Here is a 22,397-nt window from a genome sequence, read left to right as displayed (position 1 = left end):
TATATACGTTTGAAAAAAAAATGAGTGACTGCCACAAGCGACCTCCTTCCAAATTTTCGATCTCGCGACCGCCTTGTTAAAAGAAATTACCTTCTTTCACTCCAATAAAAGTTCTAGACACTAACAAGTAACCCTACCCAAGTATAAATCACCGATTGGAATAAAAGTTTGCACCATCGATAGAAATTCAATATATTCTTCCATTTTAAATTTTAATTAAAAAAATTCAAATTATAAATAAAAATTTGAAATAACTAAACAAACTAAAGTTGACATGTTTCAGGATTTTTCTGAAAATACTATTTATAAGGGTAGCCTACCCCTCTCAATCTTATCCCATTGCGCGTCCCCCATATATATATATATATATATTGTTTGTGTAACTGTAAAGTTTGGGCAGAAAATAACGTTGGCGACTTCTCTTCTCATTCAGACTTTAAATTTAAAGTAATGTATCCATTATTCCTTTTACTAGTCTGTAATAAAGGAGTACAGACTACCCATTTAGGGGGGTGGGGTAACTCCCCTAAGAAAAATACAAATCTTTATATTTATTTACCACTGTTACAAGAGCGTAAGTCCCAACCTTCCTATGCAGTAAACAAACGTTTTAACACTCTACTGAAAAGTAGTAAAAATTGATCTTAACGTTAGTCAGGTTTTGAGGTACATATATTTATTGGAACCTGTCAAATTTGAAGGCCAATTTCTCTGATAAAAAGTCAATTTGCCCCCGTCATACCATGACGGGTTATTATCTAGTTTGTAGACATCAGACGGAATAAAGATTATTTACGTATAAAAGTAAGTCTTGAAGACTATAGGACTCCCGCAATATTTTTGTTAGAAATTAAGCCCTTAAGAACTGCTTATATCTGATCACCAAAAGGGGGTCCATGGTTTAACAAAATAAAAATAGTAGGTTTGCTTACTAGCTGCAAGATTTCCCATAGTTCCAGACGCTACGAAGAGTGCCTGTTCTTTGCCCAGAAGCTCTGCGACACGCCGTTGAAGTTCTGCAAAAACAAGGGATAAAAGAAAAACTTTACGCATAAAGAACACGTTTTTAAGTCTGAATTAATTATTCAGCCTTGATTTTCCAAATGCCAGCGCACAGACACCAGTAAACAATACAGCCCCCGAATAACAAATATTCTATAAATTCTCTAGAATAAACTACAACATAGTTTTGCCTAAGAATGTGTGCCTCCATAACACATAAGTTCATGATATATGGTACAAAATTACTTTGGACCCAAGGCATCCCCCCCCCTTTAATTCGAAAGTTTTTTGGGCAATGTTTTAACTCAAAATTTCATCACATAAAGGGAGCCACAAAACTTCCTCACCTCCAAATAGTTTACATTATTCAAAAGAGTTCTTTTTTACCCCCGACACACAAATGAAGGGGGTTATAAGTTTGACGTGTCTGTGTGTATATCTGTCTGTGGCACTCTAGCGCCTAAACGGATGGAGCGATTTTGAAAAAAAAAAAAAAAAAAAAAACGAGCTGATGTGTGCATCACATAACTTCCTTTTACTCCAATTTAATGTCATTTCCCCATTACTGGCAATTTTGATGTGATTCAATAGTTTACTCTCTAAATATCACCAACAGTGGCCAAATTGAAACAGATTTTTAAAAAAATCGCCAAATTTGTCGACAAGTTGGCGACAAAACTTGGCGACTAAACGACTTTCGATATATCGCCAAGTGTCTACCAAATTATTACACCACTTGAGTTTACATCGAAATTAATAATGATTTTGCCCCAAAAAGAGAAAAAGACCCCTTTAGAATCACCCGAATTCAACCAAAAAGGGAGGTGCACAACTAAACCCCACTAGGAGTCTACGTAACGAATTTCAACTTTCTAGGACATACTGTTCTTGAGTTATGCGACATACATACGCACATACACGTACATACAGACGTCACGAGAAAATTCGTTGTAATTAACTCGGCAGTCGTCATTATGGATATTTCGCGTGACTATACGTTCTTAGGCACTTATCCACGTGTGGTCGAGTCGAAAAAAAAAAAAAAAAACTCGATATTCATTCGGGGGTGAGTAAAATGGAAATTAAGGTCGATTTTTGAGTGAAAATTTTTTCGCGAATACAATACTTCCTTTTTTGTAAAAGGAAGTAAAAATTTTTGTTCGAAAAGAGAGTTGATCGAGAGTGTTCTTAGCTAGGTTGCGTCTTCGGATGACATTAATTAACGAAGATATTAATTAAAAACTTCTAAAATATTTTTTGCGGTTTTTGCAGAGAAAACATATTTAAAATTTTTAAAAACTAGTATCAAAATAAAGAGTTTTTTCTTCTGCGTCTGATAGAATGTGTTTGGAACTTCCATGTTACATACAATTCGAATTATAACGTTTTTTAAAACAGATTTTAATAACGGCTAAGCCTTTATTTACGCAATTGATAACCAAATTCATTGTTGGCCGAGAAGAAAATAAAACGCAATGATTTAAAAATTTTATCTTTTGCAGCTTCTATTTATTAGCAAATAAAATACTTGAAATTGATTTTTAATAGTATAAGGCTTTTAAAAGGATTTTCAATTTTCCCTTTTGATTCTACAGTTGCGACTCAGTCGGGGTTTTTTCAAATTTTTGATTTTAGTTACTTGTTCTTCATAAGTTGAAGTTAGTTCCAATTTCTCAGTTAAAATGAAAAGGAATTATAAGTTTTTCGAACTTAGCAGAAATCCTAGGCTAAATTTAATTCAAGAACTGAGCTTAATGTTACTTGGAAAGTCTTTTCAGACATACGTCATCACTCACGACTGATCTCTTATACTTGAAAGCTATATCACAAAAATAGGGTATAAGAGGTTAGGGACTGGAACAAATATGCATATTTTCATAATTAATTTCCGCAGGGGAAGGCTGATTTTTATTTTGTTCTAATTGTAAACGTATGGTAAAACGATATTTTTTTTCCATACAGAGGAGAGAAGTGATTTTATTTTGTTCGAACTCCAATAAATATTTTTCTTCTTAAAGAAGGGGAACTTTTAATTTGTACGATTTGCAATGAGAATTTAAATGAAATTCTCTTTTGTACGGGTGAAGAAAGATTTTAAGCAGATAAAATTTACGGAGTGATGGAATCCGCCAAAATCTCGGATCCTGATGTCCTAGAAATGTTTTGGGCTTTCCTTGGCGGGAGATTTGAAAACCTTCCAGTTCAGGGGAATTTAAAACTTAACGCAAGTGAACCGGGATAACCGCGTTTTTATTTAAATATAACAGATTTTTTTTTAAAAAATACTAAGCACTTTTCATACTACAATCAAAAGGATAAAATAACTTTCTGGGTCCGAAAGGACAATTTAAGTGTTCCTGTAATTTTCAATTGTTCCAAGAAAATGAGCTCACAAACGAAGAAAAGTGCGGCTCAGGTTATGTTAGACAATATTTTATCATTATATAGCTTTCAATCATAAATTTGAGTGTTGAAATATGCATATTTTTCCTAATGAAAATGTTTGGTTTGAAATGACTTGAGCGCACTTTTCTTTGTGAAGTCTTTTTCTTGAAACAATTGAAAACTACAGGAACACTTAAATTGTCCTTTCCGACTCAGAAACGTTATTTTATCTTTTTGACTGCATTATGAAAAGTGCTTAGTATTTTATAAAAGAATTCTGTAATTTTAAAGTTTTTCGCTTTCAAACAAAATTTTATTTAAGAATTTAATTTTTTAGCGTTAAGTTGTACCTTAAGATTAAACAAATCACTTAGTGAAATTCCAAAGTCTCTAAGTAGTCTAGTTGCTGAGATATAAGCAAAAGAATGGTTCACAGCGTAAGTTACTTGTGATAAAGATCCTAATATGTCTCTTCTCTTAGCCTTGCTATCGATTATTCTCATAGATGGGGATAAAAACCCTAAGAAAGCAACGATAGTGAATAAATTTCATTCTTGCTCCAAAAAGCCTTGATTCAAAATTTTCATTATGATTAACTATTAACATTACTGTTGCAAAGCAACAAACTTTGTAACAATGGGTTTTATATTTAAACATTTAATGGGGAAATTACATGAAATATGCTGCTTTCTATCATAACCGAAATAATAATTTTATTTTAGAATTTTAATTTTTCAGCGTTAAGCTGTACCTTGAGATTAAGCAAATCATTTAGTGAAATCCCGAAGTCTCTAAAAGTCATCAAGTTGCTGAGATATAAGCGAAACCAAGTCTCAGATTTTTCCGTGACAATCAGGCCAAAAGTTCTTAACAAGAAAAACCATCGATGTTATTATAGAAAAAAGTCGCAAGTACAAATTTAAGAATGAGATATTGTAGATATATTGTTGTGAGTGATCTACTAGTAACTTTATAATGAAAAAAACTTATTTTCGCGAAATAATCTTTTTCTCTTTAAATTTCTAAAAAAATTCGTATAAGATTCCTTCGTAAAAGAATCGAGCAAATTTTTTAATTCCAGAGATAAAAGAGTTTAAATTCTTTTTTTCAAAGTTTTAAATATTAATCTCTAAATGAATACTGTTTTGAGTATTTTATTGTGTAGTGTACATAGGAGAATCGTCAAAAACATTGTACAAATGTTCGCCTTAAGTGTTATGTTCTACTAAAAATATAATTGCACCTAATTTAAGTTTAAAACTCTTATAAAAATTTTTGAAATACGTATTTGCTTTAATACAATGGAATAAACGTAAACATTTGTTAAGACTTTGCGTAAAGTTTTGGAAAAAACAAGAGATCGAAACTGAACTTCTTTAATCAAGAAGCATAGACGCCCAGATGCATAATTTTGAGGGGAGGGGGGAGGGGGGGGGTCACAGATATTTTCCCCATGGCTTAGCAGGATATTTTCCCCATAGAAACCGATTGTAGCGCTGATTAGACTTATTAAAGTTTGACATTTTTAATAAATTTTTCATTGATGGCTAGAGAAGAAATGTTTTTACATTTTTTCAAAGAAGAAAGTACTACAAACATGGAGGTTCCAACTTCTAAGGGGGCGGCGGCGGGCTTGAGCCCACACTTGCCTCCCTACATGAGCGCCCTTGTTAAGAAGTATAAAAGTCTGTAGTAAAAAGACGTTTTCAATTAAAAAATCTTTTCCAAAATATTGAGATCCGCTTAAAATACAAAACTTGGAGAAACGCCTCTCCTTTCTTCTAAAAAAAAAGTAAATTTGAATTCTGTTGTAGATATTATTTAGCTAGGATTGAAAGTTATGGTTTGAGGCATGTGAGTGGGGGGAAGGCTGCAAACACCGCACCTCATACTGCCGTGCTAAGCACAAAAGTGGTATCTACACTTTTTGTCAAAATTGAGTTATTGTCACGAGGTGGTTTTTTTTATAACATGTTTTACCCCTATGCAATGTTTTACTGTCATTTGTGAATTGGAACTATTTTTTAAAAAAATCTAAAAAAGTGAAATCTGGATCAAATACATGGAGGCGTAAAACTTTAAATAGCAGTTTTTCCGGTTTGACCTCAGCTGCAGATACGACTTCTGCGCTTAGCACGGCAGCATAGGCGACTGGTGCATCAAAAAAGTGAGGGGTCAAAAGAGGTGCGGGGGTGGGTAGATTTGGTGAGCGGTGCCCCTACTGCTGACTTTTTTATAAACTGAATTCAGTAGACATCCTTATTGATAAAATGACCTCTAAAAAAATCAGGACGTGACCTCAAAATGCAGTATGGGTGGCCATAGTAGACTTCTTTCTTGAAATTTACATTTTACTCTTTATGAAATTACTTGAGAAAAATATAGAACCCACACTTATTAAATCAATTCTTCTTTTTTTTAACACGCGATTCGATCAATTTTATTATTTTTTGATCTATCGTTGATTTTGAACTTAGAAAAGTAGAGGGACAAACCCACTTAAGTGAGGGGTCAATTGCCACCCTCCCCGCCCTCGAACGAGCTGCTAATACCCCACCTTTTGGTTGGCCTCTTGAAATGAAGTATGTTCAAATATTGTAAACGAAAATCCTTTTAAATTAGTATCAGTTGCTATTTTAGCAAGTTCCCCCACAATTTTTATGCCCAAGTAACTTTGTACTTGTAATGATAGTAAAGTTTTAATATTATGAATGAGTCTTTAAGAAGTATGGCGCCCCTTAGATGGGGCCCTAGACCCCCTAACACTACAGTAAAAATAAAAAAAGTAAGGAGACATAGCCCCCCTCAACTTTACCACGGAGGGGGTCTTTGCTATTTTAAACTCAAAATTTATATTATATCCCAGGTACCCAGTAGCCATTTTAAAAGACACTATTTTACCATTGATGGTGGGATCTTCGCCATAGACATCATCTCCCACGACAGCTTCGGCCATCGCCCGTCGCATTTCCGGCGTGGGCTTGGTAACAGTGTCGCTACGAAGATCGACCTCTCGAAACATTTTCTTTTTCTGCACAAATAGAAACGAACGGCGAGAACTTGCTTCGACAACGGCTGGAGGAACAGTGAAAATCAGCTGATGATTATGAAGGATGATTTCCGGAGGGAAAAGAAGGAGGGAGTGGAAAGTAGGACTGTTCCACTTTTATTCGTTATCAGGCTACACTACCAGACTAGAAGTGATCAAGTTGACAATATTGTCTTGATAGCAGATGTTTCTCGTTTGATAAAGCAATGGTGTAACGCCCGCGCCAAGGTTGAAATTAAACGTTTGATGAGCGCTAAGTTGATAATGATCTTTATTACTCCATTAGTGAAAGAATTTCGATAGTGGAATGAGTGATTTCTGCTTTCTGGAGAGTTTGTTCCAAAACCATTAATGGGCTTTTACATTAAAACGTGATGCAGTTGTTATTTTGTGCCGATTTTTCTTTGGAATTGAAAAAAAAAAAAAAAAAACAATAGCTTTGAAAAAAGAAATATTTGAGTGGATTTTTTTTTTACAAAAGTAACCTTAAATAAAAACTAAATGCACATTTGAATATCTACAATACAAATCCATGCATTCACTGGTACAATCAAAATTTTCTCCTCGATTGAGGGGTGAGGTGGGGGGTCAGAACAGTACTTAGATGCTATTACGGACGTCCCCAGCTTAAATTTTTGGAAATGGAATTTTGCCTTTTTCCGTGGAGGGGGGGGGGTCCCCCTTTAACAAAGGGCCTGCCTACATCTACAAAGAAGTGACATTCCGCATTTCAATACTGGTCTCCAAATTTACCCAATCCTCGGACAAAATATGTTAAATCAAGAAAAATTTTTGGAGTTCACAGTGACCCCTCATCTGGGCGCATCTGGACAACTGTATATCATTTTTTTTTACAACTTCTCTACGTGGCAAGAGCAATAAATCTTTAAAGAGCTGTTATTATTATTTTCTTTTTTTCAAAAAACTGCTATTTATCTCTTCCAAAACCATGAGCTGTTATTTGCTTTTATTGTATTTGTTCTGTCGTAGGTGGGTGGGAAGAGCTTTTTAATCGTTGCCAAAAACAAAAATTAATAAAATTTATAATGCTAACTTTTTGCAATTTTAAGAAATTAATTTCAAGGCTGAACTTAAGGAAGTCTACAATTGTGGTTTTGGGGCATTCGAAACTTTAGATGATAAAGGTTTTCCAGGGTTTCCTTAAATCAAGTCATCAGTTTGCGAAGTTTTTAAAAGTTCCACCCCCTCCCCCGATGCAAAGTTAAAATAATTCCTCAGCAACTGATTTCCTTCATATTTAGTATAAGAGAGCTCAGATGGGAGGTCACTGCACGGGCTATGTGTCCTCAAACGCCTTTTGGGCACCTTTCATCCCCCTCCCCCTAAAAAAAAGCGTAAAAGTCAAATTTTTCAAAAAAAAAAAAAAAAAAAAAAAAAACAAAGCTAGAAATTGGATTTGCATAAAAAAAAAATGGAAGAACCAGTGTAAGATAACAAATTATGTAAATTCTGATCGGGGCGGGGGGGGGGGGGCGCCCAGAGTCAGGAGGGGTGCCCCCGAGCTTAGAATTGGGGAGGAGGGAAGAAGGGGGCGAAGGATTCTCAAGTTTATGAATGGAGTTCGAAATTTTACCGAATAATAAAATACGATCTTACTCACATGTACCAACATGTAATGAGACATCAAGCACATTACAAAAAGGAGGGGGGGAGAAAATGGATAAAAAAGAATTTTTTGGGAGCTCACAGTGACATCCCTTTGGGGTGCCTCTGGCTGTGATCACAGGGGGGGGTGGCAGTTGCCCCTCCCTGCTACTCCCATGGTTAGTGTTAGTATCGGTAGTATTTGCTGCTGTGTTCTACCTCAGAGAGAAAACTATTGAATGAGTAGTTTCCAGAAGATAAAGTAGGTGTGGGTTGGGTGGCAAGTTTTGTCTAATGCAGTAGCTTTTCTGTTAGCAAATAATGGAAAATGTTATGCAAGAATTGTGGTGTTCCCATAAGGTATACACCATATACTCCAAAACGTTTTTTTTTAGACACATAGCGCATACCCTCAAGCTTCATAAATTTTCATATTATGACATACACAAATTGTGCATAATGGATTACTGGGAGAATCCATTTTACCCTCAGAAAAATTGATGGGAACATCAATGAGAACAAAGTGATTATTTATCAGATTCAGAATTGAGGCAGTGAGAAACAAACTGATGTAAGTAGAAGTTTTTCAGTTTTGAGTAAAATGCGTTTAAAGTTGCAGTCCTAAGTAGACTTTCATTGAAAAGTTTTTCTAAATCCTGCTGTATTTCACTTTTCACTCCAGGTCCCCCATACCTACCAATATTTGTGGTTTAACCAGTTGGATGGGACCCTGAAGGCAGCCTGATCCAGACCAGGAGTCGAGCAACCCCTGATCCAGCACCCCCAGAGGTATCGTTACACTTGCAGGACTTTGTGACCACAAGCATATTGAACATCCCCCAGTCACCATTAATGAAGACGGTGGATCTTTGACCGGCTAGGATCGAGCCAGGGACCCTCCGGTCACAAATCTGATGCCTCACCGATCATGCCATCATGGCCCTCAATCAAGGTCGTCTAGAGGGGGAAAAGGTAACCTCAGTCCGAAATGACGTCACGAGAATCATCTGAGGGTGTTTCGCTTTTCATCTCTGTTCTGACTTCCGCTCTGTGTTCCCCATACAAATACAATAGGCACAAGTGTGAATATATGCAAACACACATTATATATGCATATAAATACATGCACAAACATACACATGAATATATATCGTTTAGATTTTTTTGCAAGCAAATGTGCAATTTTTTCGAAATGTTTTTATCATTTTTAAACAATAAATATGAACACACTTCTCGTACCATATTTTAAATTACCAATGTGACTGAAATTTTAAATAAATAGCGTAGAATAATGCAGGTGAATTGGGATATAAATAACTATATAATTCTATCTGTTCAGTTATCTCTATCTCCTTACATATACACACACATTCAATTACGTAAATAGGATACTATGAAATGCATTTTTATAAAGTTGTCTAGGATCACGAAATTAAGATAATAGATTTTCTAATTCACTCTGGAGTAACAATTTTTCTTGCTTTAATATGTGTTTAAACGTCGAATATTCAACAAGTTTGTTTTCAAAAACAACAATTACTGTCAGATCAGTGTTAACTTTTATTGATCTGTTTGAAAACGGAATTGGTTCCCAGCTAGAGAGAAACAAATAAATTCCGTTTTGCCTTTTATGACACACGATATTTTCAAAGCATGCAAAATTACAAACTTTTTGAAAAATTTCAGAAGAAAAATCAGCAAAATTGTTTACCTGTTCACTTGCCATGAATTTATCCAAAGTTATTTTGTCAATAGTCTCCAATTTGTTATCTCTGCTTATTCTTGATGGAAGTTGCTTTTCTGTTAAATATCTCAGACAGTTCTGGAATATTTTTGGATTAGCGCCAGTTTTCAATTTTGGAATTGATCTTTGAATTTTCATTACAGTTCCATCTTTATTAGATAGTTTGTCAAAGTTAATAACGTCTTCATCTGCAAAATGGCTTTCGCACACAACACTCCTAGCTGAAGAACAAAGTTTTTTCGCGGTATTTTTCGAATCCATATATCACGAAGTTCGGGCTCCTTAGGAAATCGGAATACCGAGAAGTATTCATTAGCATTATCATAGATTGTTTTACATCCAGTTATACTTATCAGGCATTTCTTTTTGATAAAAATGAAGGAACGATTGTTTTTGTCAAAAAGGTTAAAATTATTATTGTACACAAATAAAATAACGAGAAAACACTAAGCATATATGTCATGTCAACAAAGACTAAGAATGGAATGACTGTTGAAGAAAGGCGAATCAGACGTTCTTTGTGATGTAACATCACATGGTTTCTCTGACTGAGGGGGCCTTATCAGCTCTAGTCGGCTTTGCCTCAGTCATGCTGTATAACAGCACCCACTATGGCTACTAGTACTATCTCTTGCCCCAAGAGAAAGGGGAGGTTCACCTACCATTTGTACAAGTTACCTCCAAATTTTTAATTTTGGCACTTCACCTGCATCTCTTTGCATTTCATCGCCTCAATTGAGGTCCTCTTCTGAGCTCACATGAAAATTAAGGAACTGCCCCCCCCCCCCCCCGCACTGCGTGTACACAGATCCGAGTCTGTTGCTGTGGGCAGAGAAACGGGGATATTTGCAGAAATTAGTTTTTGACACATTTGAGGAAACGTGTTTTGGATTCAATACTAACAACAAGGAAATGTTGGAATTAAGAGATTTTTTTTTTGCGCTTTTTTCAGCGGAAACCAAATAAGCAAGCTTGTACAATAAAGCTAAGATACAATAAATGACAAAAATTTATTTAAAAAAAAAAAAAATTTTAAAGTTACTGCCTTTTACCTATCTACAGTAAGATGCTAAACTGAATTTTATGCGAGATTTTTAACTGGATCTTTTATTTCAGAAAGGATAACTTTGTGTAAATCTTTTGAGAAATACAAAGACCAAGGCCCTTTTTACGGCAACTGCTTAGAATCATTCCGTTTTGGATTTATGTCCTAACTTCAATCTAAACAGATTTGCAAATGGAGATGCTTTGAAATAGAAGCTATGATGTCAATATGAAGCGAAATGAGAATTTTTTCTAGAATAGGGCCCTAAGGAACACACATTAATTTAAATGAAATTATTTAAAACAAGACCTGTAATTTTTTTAAACTGAAATATTAAATTAGTTTTTTCAAGCAAACAATTTTAAACGTCATAAGTTTACACATTTATCAGTAAGACAGTTTTCAAAGAATTTCCTTCAAAGAAGATTTATTCACATAGCTATTTCTTAAAAACATTTAAAAAAAGTGGTTGAAATCTTTAACAAAATGCTTACACAATTAGGTATTTTTTGAACCACTGCATCGTAGGGTTATTACATTAGTTATTTTTTTCAAAGCACTGCATCGATGTGGCACAAACTAAGTTGCTAAGTGTTAAAACATTTGATAAAAAAATTACTTGGAAAATATATTATATATGATTTAAAAATATAAGTTAATGAAAAACTATATTTTGTAAATGCCAATCATAGCAAAAAGAAAGAGAAAGAACTTTTTTCTTTTGAGCTAGTTTAATTGAAATGTTTTACTTATTCATCAGTTCCACAAAGAAATTGATGCTTTTTTTTACCTTTAACAACAAAGATACTTCTTTATTTACTCTGCAGCAATATCATGTGATACAAACATAGTGCAAAAATTTCACAGGCTATAGATTATCACTGATTTTTTAAAAAGTGGTTATTACCTTTATTATCACTTCAAAGGAAAATGTGTAACAAAGATAATGCTTATTTTGATAAAAATAATTAACTAATAACTGGCCCACATAATTTCGGTGATCGTTCCCATTTCAGTAAATAAATTGTGTGTTAATAGTGTATTGTTAAATATTGTATTTTGGCTGCACATAATATAGAACACATGTAAAAAATTAAATTTTATTCTTTACACTATTGAGCATTGCATGTGAAAAGTGTTACGTGAATCAAGCAGAAAAAAAAACAAGAAATTATTTAAAATTATAACAAATAAATTTCAACAACACAACAAATACAATATTGTACACAATTCAGGTGCATATAGATGATACAGGTGGTTATATAGTCTGTATGGCTCCTTTTACTTTATTCGATGTTGAACTAGAAATTGTACTATCTATAGACGTTACTCCTTCAGCAGGCAAGGAATCCATATTTTGGTTGGAATTTGCTAAGCTGCCTGCCGTACTGTTTGGATCTTCAACTTGACTTGAATGGCATTTCTCATCTGATTGTTCAGCTGCACAACAAGGTTTACTACATGATGCATCAGCAGGACTGAGGGGTTGATCAGAGGGTACTGAGGTAGGTGCTTCAGTGGTTTGTACTTCTGAAGTATTTATAGCTGGTTCAGAAGACTCAACAGGAATGGTAAAGCCTGCAAATAATTCATCATTTGATGCAGAACCGCGTTCCCCCTGAGTCGAAATTTTTTCACTGAGATTTGTAGTTGAACTATGGCTGTGTCCAACTGCAAACTGCTGGTGGAGGTGGCAAAGTCCTGGTGGAGCACTGATTCTAGCCTGAAAAAAAAAAAAAAAAAAAAAGAGACGAAATATTTATTGGTAATATGAACAGTAAAATGAAACTGGATGAACCTCATTGAAAACATTTTTTAGGTTCTAATGAAAAAGAAAAAAAGAATTTTAATAATAACTGAAATGGAAATCCGAAAGATTATACATGAATGAATAAGTTATCTCCGGGTGCTTCTCCCATCATTCAAATGAATGAATAGATACATAAATAAATAAATAAAAATAGTTTCAGAAATTTTTTACCAGCATGCAACAAAAATCTGTATTTTTGACTATTCTGTCTAACCGTTAAAAAAAATTACATTAACAATTCCTCAAATAGTATTTCACAGTTTACCAACCATTCAGTTGAAGTTTTCTGAAACATAAAAATTATATTTGCAATCTTCAAATAATCATGAAATTTGAGAAATGTTTATTTAATAGGGTGGTGATTATATGATACCTGTATATTTTTTAAACAAAAGACTCAAAGTGGGATGTAGGATGTAATGAGGAATGGGTAGAGGGGTCATGATAGCACATGCAGACACAGATACACAAATATATAGTCTTAATGAGGGTGAAGTGGTTGAGTTATGATCCCTTCCCTATGCCAGTGGCATGAAGAATTATGAATACTATAAATGTGATAAATACCTTTCTACCTTTTATAAACATTTCCATTCAACATTGCCAATAAATTAGTCAGAGGTGCCCATATCCCCCAAATACCATAAAAACCCAAGAGCAAGAGAGAAACACTTCCCCAAAATTTTTAATGGTGCATTCTGTACCACGTCCCTTTCCCCTTCCCAGGTGGGCACTCCTGAATTAATTCTAGATTAATTCAAGTGAGAAATTCAGTATGAGATTTTAAAAGAGCAAAGAAATAAAAAAGTTTTTAAAAAGACCCAGGCATTCTGTTTTGAGCAAATTTCCTACAAGTTCAAAATGATTTCAATACTTTTTATTTTAGTAGAAACAACAATTAAAATCAATAAAAGAGCTAACTATTAACAGATTGCAATTCCTTTATCATTATACCTGAGGCAAACCAGGCGTGCTACGACGCCTTATGCTTGGACTTCCATGGCGAGAGGAATGTATCCTCGACAAGTCTTCAAGAGGAATTTCTTCACAACTGTTGGCTCCCTGCTGCCTGGGTGAAGACTCCCTTGATCGTGATCCATGTTTTTTAGGTGATGAGGGACTGTTACGCCTCCTTTCACTAGAACGTGAAGTTTTTTCGGGGATTTCAGAAGCATTAGAAGATTCTCCACTCTCTCTATGCTTCAGCATAGTGACGTGCCCTGGAAAAGTGGGCATCAATGGCCGATGGTGGCAATGTCTCGCCTGCCCTGGTGTGGGCCTCCCACGAAGGCCTGTGTCTTGAGACTGGCTGCGATGCATTACTGTAGGACAACAGTAGGAATATAGGTACACAAACAATTTAATGTAAAATGAACAAAAGACAAACAACTAGGAACAATAACAAACATGACAAGGTAAAAACAAATAATATCACATGGTGTTACAAAAGCATCACAAACTATTGATGGGAGGGAATGATTTTTGAATTGCTGATCCAAATTTTGAGTTCGAAACAGCGGGGTTAACGACTAAAACCAGGTTTTGAAAATCCATTTTGTAAACATTATAGTTTTTATAAAAACCATGACACAAAACTAAGACTATTCATCAGAAGCAGCAGCCCCCTCCCTTTTTTGAAGGGGCTAGAAAGTTAGCCCATAATTTAGGCAGTGGCCATCTAAGAACTAAACCTTGCAATGGGTTACAAGGGCGCCCATATAGGGGGCAAGGGGGGCTCAAGCCCCCCCCCCCCCTTTAAAACGAGAAATTCCTTGTTTTAATGCTTTTTTTCTTTGCAAAAATGGTTAAAAAATCTCTTTTCCAGCAATTAATGAGTAAGTTATTAAAAATATCAAATTTTAATATGTATAATCTGTACTGAAATCGGTTTCCATGGGTAAAATACTCCGCTAAACCATGAGGAAAATTTTTGAGCCTCCCCTTAAAATTTTGCATATGGGTGCCCTTGATGGGTTATGTATATAATCATAACGCACAGGTGTAACATTTCGGTTGCACAAAAATGTGACAGATGAACACTTTGAAACTAGTATTAATCTAAAATAAGTAACATAAACAACAGCTAAAACCAGGCAAAGATAGTTTTTCATGAATGAGTACCACTAGTAACAAAATATTTTTCTAGTTCTTTTACATGTATTGTGCATTAATTCCTATTTCATATACAATATTTTTTAGTTGTATTGCAGTTAAAGTGACTAAAACAAAGGAATTAATTTTGACATCATATTGGAAAATTTAAAGTGATAATGCAGATTATTATACAGAGTATTTCAAAAATGGGTATCTAACAAAATCAGTCTTAAAAATCAGCAAAATCAGCAGGTCCTCTACTGCCAATGAAAACAGGTGGAACAGCCCTTTCTGTCTTTAATGCAACTTTTGCTCATAGAACATCGAGATGAAGACCGAAAAAAGATTGAAGGAGTGCCCTGATGAGAACTTTTCAATTTTAAAAGTTGGGGTCTGGAGGTCAATTTCTGGCAAGAGGGTGGAATGGTAAAGGCTTCTAAAGAAGGTCAGGGCCCACAAATGGCTAGCAAAGACAGTTTGTACTGCTACAACAGATGCTTGAAGTTTGCACGAGCAGACACAATGTGAAAGTGGCACTGATGTGAAAGTGGCACATGGGCAAACACATTCAATTTCTTCGATTGCAGAAGTCTAATGGTAATAACTGCAAGCATCTGTAGAGATAGTATTAATTGATTTCATTTAGTACGCCATTTGTGCAACAATGTCAAATTAACTTCTCTTATTAATCACTGTTCTGTGTTCTTTCAGATAAACCTCTGACAGCAATTTCCCATTTCAATGCAGTTTTCACTTTTTTACATATAGTTTATAATCCATAAAAAATTGTTACACATTTTTGAGACACCCTACATACAAGAGAAGGAGGGAAAACTAGTCATTGAGCAAATGTAAGATTTCAACTCACACGAAGAATATTCCGCTGACTTGACGGCTGGGTGAATGCCATGTTTCAGAGGCGAAGGGCAAGGTTGTATGTGATCAGCCAGTTCTAAAAGGCGAGCTATTTGGTATAATTTCCTCTGGCGCGCCTTCTGTCTGCCTTTGCTAAGACGCTGCTTGGCAGCCATACATCGGATGTGGTCATCAAAAACAAACTTGGCAGCAAGGAGAGGGGAACGGATGCTGCCAGAGGCGATGCTTGATGGTCGGTGGATGGTGATGTGCAAGCATCGACTGTCGTCCTTATCACCCGTCACTTCAATATCCTAGAAAATTAAGGATGTTTAAAGAAATAAACATTCCCCCCCCCCCAATGAAATTAAAAGTAAACCATGTAGCTGTTTAAAAAAAAAGTGTCGTAAAGACACAAGATGGAAGCAAAACTTTTATCTTTTCTTTTTTTTTACGTTCTCAACGGTTAGTTATGTTTTCTCTCACACCATGCTCTTATTCTTTCTGCACCTGACTTAAGCATATTCACAACAAAATTTTATATTTCAGTGAAGAAAACCTCTATAGGTAAAACCAGTACGTGAACGCTAAAAAAAGGCCTCATTGCAGCTCATTGAATGGCAACTCTTGCGAATTGACCAGTGATAGCGACCAAAAAGGTCACATGCTAGATCTAGCTGATGCAATTCAGCTAAATCTAGCATGTTTTGAACACCATTTCCAGTACTGATGGCTTTATATAACAATATTTTAAGAAAATTTGTTAGTGACTATTTTACAATTTGGCAAGAAATTCTATCTTAATTTATTTTGCAATATTTATTTGACCGATTATTTATCATTTTAATGTAGTTTGTAATGCTGTTTTATCTGGACGGGGAGTTGTTTTCATCAAAATTTTAAATTTATTTAATGATTTCTTTTCATATATGGCAGATATATTACGTTTTAACAGCTATTGTAATTATCTAGCAAATTATTTTAAATTTCAATGGAACTCTTAGTTCTGTTTTGCTTAAAAGTTCATAAAAAAGACAAAATAATGTATGATGTAGTCAAACAAGTAAAGGAGGCAATGAATAAAATAAAATAATCGCCAAGATTTAAATTTATTAATAATAAGAATCAAAAAAGAAATATCTTTCCTGAAATAAGGAGACCAAACTGAACAGTCCACTCCAAATGAAGTCTTACTAAACTTTTGTATAAATGCAGAAGAATTTTCTTACATCTGTCTGAAATAGATCTATTGATCAACCCAAGCATTCTATTGGCTTTGTTACCTGCAATAAACAAAGCCTTGGGAGTAAAAAAGAATTGATGTGTTGACTCAACAGTTGATCAACTAAATCAGCAAGCTTGGCAATATGAATCTACATGCCAGTGCATCAGTCTGTTACGAAATTATGGGATCAATTTAGTTTCGAAGATTTTGAAATCACTAAAGCTTCTAGTTGTACAGTACAAACCTGCAATAGCTATGTTTCATAGATTTTGTTAGCGGAATCTAATGAATTCTTTTAATGCTGAATCTGAAAATGGCCTTTATTTTTTCCTATCACATGTGAATTTTTTTATGCAATTTTTTTTTTTTCCCAATGATCAAAAAAAAAAAAAAAAAAAGCAAAGTTAAAACAGATTTCAAATATTTTTTCATTTACGATTTATTCAACTCATTGTATAAAGTCATAATAATAAAAAGAAAACAATTTTCTTCTTTTAATTTAAAGACAGTGAAAAAAAAGTTTTCTATTTGTGCTAATAATTTAAATGCAATGTGTTTGAGACATTCATTGAATTTCAAGTAAGTTTCAGTTTACAACATAAGTTGTTTTACAGTTATAAATAAATAAAGAAAATCTTACTTGCAGAAATCCAACAAATTTGGCGATTCCCCAACCAACACGCTTTGTGTCAGGGTCGACAAGAATCAACTGCAGAGCATCAATCACCATAAAGCCCTTTATTTTCTGATTATCTTTGGTACAAACGGTGCAGCTGATTAGGTCACTATTATCTGCAAATAAAAGTTTAGGAAAGATAAATACTATGCAAAAACCTTCAACTATAAAGGTAATTTTAATAAATACAAACATTAATACAAATCCTTATTAATTAAACAAATTAGAGCTAATTTCCAAAGATATTTTTGAAAAGTTTGAACTGAATGGGGTGTTACCTGCACTATTTTGGGATGCCCCAACAATCACTAAAGAAAATGTTTTGTAAAATTTTTTAAAAATATATTTAAAAAAATATACTGATAAGACAATGTGTGAATCACATTTAGGGGAAGCTCTAATTGATATTTATTTATAATAATGTAAGAAATTTTAAGATAAATTTCTGATGAGAATAGCACTTCCCAAAATACTTTTAAGAATGCCTACATCTACTTACATTACTGAGCATAGAATTTCATAAAATTATTTCACTAAATGCAAAAGTTTCTCACTGAGATCTAATGCATCATTCACTTTGATGCAAGAAGATAGATTGGTCAGAGGGAGCTGAGTTTCAGTTTCATTCTGCAAGGTGAGGGAAAGATCTCGCAGCAGAAAAAACACTCGAATAGCCTGAAAGAAAAGTATTTTCAATGAAAACATTACACGATGAAAAGGTTGGGATGGAATTGGATAATGTAAAATTAATCTTTAATGAGTTAAGATGTTTGTTATTATTGAGATTACATTTGGGTGTTACTGAAGTACGGAGAAGAGCTACAATTATCTATCTGCTATAAGAATTTACCAAATTTGCAGATTCTTTTCATTGTTTTATAGAAGCCAGAGAAGAATTTATTATTATTATTTTTTATTACTTGGAATATACGCTGGGCGAATTCCACGGTAATGTGTGTGACATTTTTACGCTATTTTTTCTTTTTGAAGTTCTTATTCAAAGCTCAGCATAAAAAAATCAAGTATCTGTTAATATTATCTTATTTTATAACTTTTAATAAAACAACTACACACACAATATAAAAATCCTCAGTTTTTGATAGTTAATTATTAATTTTATAAAATTTGTAAGGTGAGTGACAACTGAAAGCCAGAATTGTCACACACGTTACAAGTTGTATAAAATTAACAATTAATTATAAAAGAACTCACAATAATTACATTGGGCATGTAATTGTTTTATAAAAGTAGGTTAAATAAAATATTTTTTACCGATGCTTGTGTTTTTGATGCTAAGCTAATGAAACATAACTCTGAAAGGAAAAAAATAGTGTAAAAATGTCACACATTACGATGGAATCATTCTGCTGAATGCTGAAAAGAACACAGAAATAGAGTAGAATTTCACTCTATTTTTTTCACAAACTGTCTTTACTTACAGTTAGGAGCAAAAAACAACTTTCCAAATGTAGTTAGTTATTTTGATAAGGAGATGGCTATGAAATAATGTTTTCCTGTACTTCAGTACAAAATGACAGCTTGAAATACATCAACAATGAAATTTCACAAAACTTATACTACACATTAAGAAGGAACAAGTAATACAGTAGATTTCATAACATAATCCACATTGTGTGATTTAAAAGGATAATTACCCTCCTTGCTCTTTCAACCTCTCCACATGGAAGTCTTTTGTGAAATTCAATGCCAGACATAGGAGTACCCGTTGGAGGCAAAAGCAAGTTTGCATCCATCATCAAGTATTCCACATTAAGCGTTTTTTTCTAAATGTAGGATGACGGGAAAGGAATAAGAGAAACACGTTAAAATGTGATTTTTTATTATGCTCTTCTAAGTACGAATTTTCATTCAAAAATCAACTTAAACAATAATAAAGGAAGCTAGACACATAAAAAAAGAGCACTTTGGTTTAGTGCACAGCCTAAGTAAACTTTAAGGCCAGTAAAAAAAAGTTGTGAAAACGGGAAAATGAAATTAAAAGGACTTTAATGTTATTGAATTATTAATTATTAAAGTTCATTTGTAAGAAAAAACGCAGCAGACAATTTTTTTAAAGTATGCAATTACCAGAAAACAGTAGTTGATTCAAAGTTAGTATTTCAGCCCGAGTAACAACTTTAAGGCCACCCGTATTTCTTAAATACTAAATGTAGATATACTGGAATAAATATTGCAGCAGTTAATAAGATTGTGGAAACCTTCCAACTAGAAGTTTTTTCATTAACTTCTTCGAAGTTTTGGTGCTCTTTGTGAAGATGTCGAAAGGTAAGAAGTTAACTGATCGTGAAAGAGGGCAGATTGAAGTTTTTCTTCAACAGGGATGAGTGGCCGTACTATTACGAAAAAAAAAAAGGAAGATAGAAGACTGTGGTCAATAATTTATTAAGATTGAAAGACAATTATGGTAAAAAAAACACAGGAAGAAAACCTGGAGCTTTGTCCTCGCATGATGAAAGAAGAGTTTGCAAGCTTACATCAACTGGAAAGTACTCAACCAGGCAACTTATTCAGGCAACAGGCTTAAATGTTCGTCAAAAAACGATATATAAGACAATTAGAAGATGTGAAAGGTGTATTTATGCAGCAAAATTGACTAAGCCTCAGTTACTGAATAGGCACAAAATAGAGTGTTTGAACTTAAGCCAGAAAGTCATGACCTGAGATAGACAATGGATACAAATATTTTTTTCTGATGAAAAGAAGTGGAATTTATATGGACCAGGCAGATGGAAGAACTATTGGCATGATTTACAAAGAGAAAAAGAAATATTCTCCAAGAGCCAATTAGATGGAGGGTCTATAATGACTTCAGAGTGATTTGCTTACAATGGTATGGGCTCAACTGCAGAAAGTTGGAAATATCAGCAAGACAAGGCACCTATTCATTCAAGTAACAGAGTCAACAATGTTGAAACTTGGAAATGGCCAGCTAAATATCCAGATCTAAACTCAATCGAGAACTTTTGGGGCGACTTAGCAAGAAGAGTTATGTAAATGAGAGACATTTTACTTCATCAATAGAGCTAAAATCTACTATCAAAGATGAACAGCATAAAACAGATCCCAAACTTCTTATCTAATACATTTTTAAATACGCTTCACCTTTTATTTAAAATGTTTCAATTTGTAGCTACATCTCCTCTACCTGATCTTTTTATTAATCCACAATGCAAGAGCGCGCGTAGCTTCCATTTTCAAAATTTTTAATTTGCTAGACTGCTCTGCAAGCTTCAATATTGAAACTAAAATCTAAACTTTTACGGACATCTTTTTGTTTTGACTTTTAATTGTACATATGAAAGATTCACTCATACTTATTGTCGCGCTACCTTCGACGTTTTGTAATTGTTCAAGCATATCGAAAATCTTAGCCTTTTTAAATTTTTTTATCAGAAACTTTCTTTTTCTTCACATTTTCAAACTTTAGATGAAGGTGACATTAAGGTGCCATTATGGTTATTTGATGCACTAGACTAGTTTGGCTTGGGAACTTTGGCTGTCATTGATGCTCAAAGGGACGTAATAACATTCACGAAATCAATATTTAGTAGCCAATAACGAAGCTGATACTTTCTTCTAAAAAAAATCATGTTGTGGGCGAAAAATTCGCGTTAGCTCTAAAATTCGTTACTCGTGAAAAATTCGCGTTATAGCCATTTCGCGTAAGTCGGATTGCGTTGTAGCGGGAGTCGACTGTATGTCCAATTTCTCAAAAAAATTTAATGGTCTTAAAGTTTTTACTTAGACTGTACCATGCATAATACAAAGGAATGATAGCATAACAATTGCAAGTGTGGTATACGAAAAAAAAAGCATTACGGGGAAAATGTCATTCATTTAAATACTACACTTAATAGTCATCGTCTGAAATTAAAAATATTACACACAATAAAAAAAATGAAGAAAGAAAAAAAAAAACAATGTAATTATGTGAGGAGTTTAATTATTTTTTTTGACATAATATGTATTGAGTTGACACTGTGCGCCCCCCCCCCCCCCTGATTTGACTGATTTGAGGAAAAATTGCAACATTAAAATAGAAAGGATTAATAAAATTTTTCTTTATCATTTAATTTAAATTAATACAAAATATTAACATTTAAACAGACAATTACTACTTGTATCTAGCATCAGAACTGTATATCAGTCAATAATTTTTTTTCTCGAAATATTTTTGTTTTTGAATTTCATAAATAGAGATTTCCTTCCGTTTTTTTCTAATTCCTCTTCTTCTTAAATTTTTTTTCTTTTTTAACTTTTTGGTGTTTAAAAGTTGTACTGAAACTTTAGATAAAAGAGTGACAATAAATTCACAAGAGGAATCCTCATAAATACACTGCAGTTAATAAAACATATCTAACTCCTGGAAGGGTAAAAAACCACTATAAAAGTTTTGAAATGGTCTCTCTGAAATGAATAATTTTACTGTGGTTTGTCCATATATATACATATATGATATATATATATATATATATATATATATATATATATATATATATATACATATATGGGATATATATATACATATATGAGATACATATACGTACACTAGGTTGTCCCCCCCCCCAAAAAAAAATGAAAGTCGATTTTTCAAGCTGTACACCCTCTTATAGGCCTAAAATTTGAAATTTTCTTTAAAAAATTATTTTTCTGCATATTTTTAAAAAATATTATTTAAGGCAAATTTTAAGAAGTTATCAAGCTAAAAAATGTAAACAGTAGAGTCGATAATAAGTGTTAAATAGCAATTTTTGCAATCGTTAAGTTTCCCACACGGTGCTCAAAATATGGATTTTTTCAATTTTAAGTTAAATATTTCATTTTAAATACATTATTTTTTTATTATTCACTTGCAAATGTCGATTTGAAAATGTGTTCGCTAATAA

The 22,397-nt window shown here is 33.6% G+C and overlaps 2 protein-coding genes across 2 annotated transcripts in view; both read right to left on the bottom strand.

Annotated features, from left to right (window-relative positions):
* Positions 1 to 6,485, bottom strand: part of LOC129232133 (uncharacterized) — a 47,712-nt gene extending 41,227 nt beyond the window's left edge. Inside the window, 2 exon segments of the mRNA XM_054866374.1 lie at positions 933 to 1,016; positions 6,289 to 6,485. Of these exon segments, the coding sequence (XP_054722349.1) occupies positions 933 to 1,016; positions 6,289 to 6,409 (205 nt within the window). The 5' untranslated portion in view covers positions 6,410 to 6,485.
* Positions 6,486 to 11,565: 5,080 nt separating this feature from the next.
* The window catches only part of LOC129232124 (protein CLEC16A homolog), a 54,195-nt gene continuing 43,363 nt past the window's right edge, over positions 11,566 to 22,397 (bottom strand). Inside the window, exons 18-23 of the mRNA XM_054866363.1 lie at positions 19,146 to 19,274; positions 18,045 to 18,165; positions 17,455 to 17,606; positions 15,603 to 15,903; positions 13,595 to 13,962; positions 11,566 to 12,553 (exon numbers count right to left, since the gene is read on the bottom strand). Coding sequence (XP_054722338.1) covers positions 12,089 to 12,553; positions 13,595 to 13,962; positions 15,603 to 15,903; positions 17,455 to 17,606; positions 18,045 to 18,165; positions 19,146 to 19,274 — 1,536 coding nt within the window. The 3' untranslated portion in view covers positions 11,566 to 12,088. The remainder of the gene's footprint in view (positions 12,554 to 13,594; positions 13,963 to 15,602; positions 15,904 to 17,454; positions 17,607 to 18,044; positions 18,166 to 19,145; positions 19,275 to 22,397) is intronic.

This window comes from Uloborus diversus, unplaced genomic scaffold (genome assembly GCF_026930045.1).
Source record: "Uloborus diversus isolate 005 unplaced genomic scaffold, Udiv.v.3.1 scaffold_11, whole genome shotgun sequence".
NCBI classification, from domain to species: Eukaryota; Metazoa; Arthropoda; class Arachnida; order Araneae; family Uloboridae; genus Uloborus; species Uloborus diversus.
Note: the sequence above shows the minus strand (reverse complement) of the source record. Positions and strands in the feature narration are given on the sequence as shown.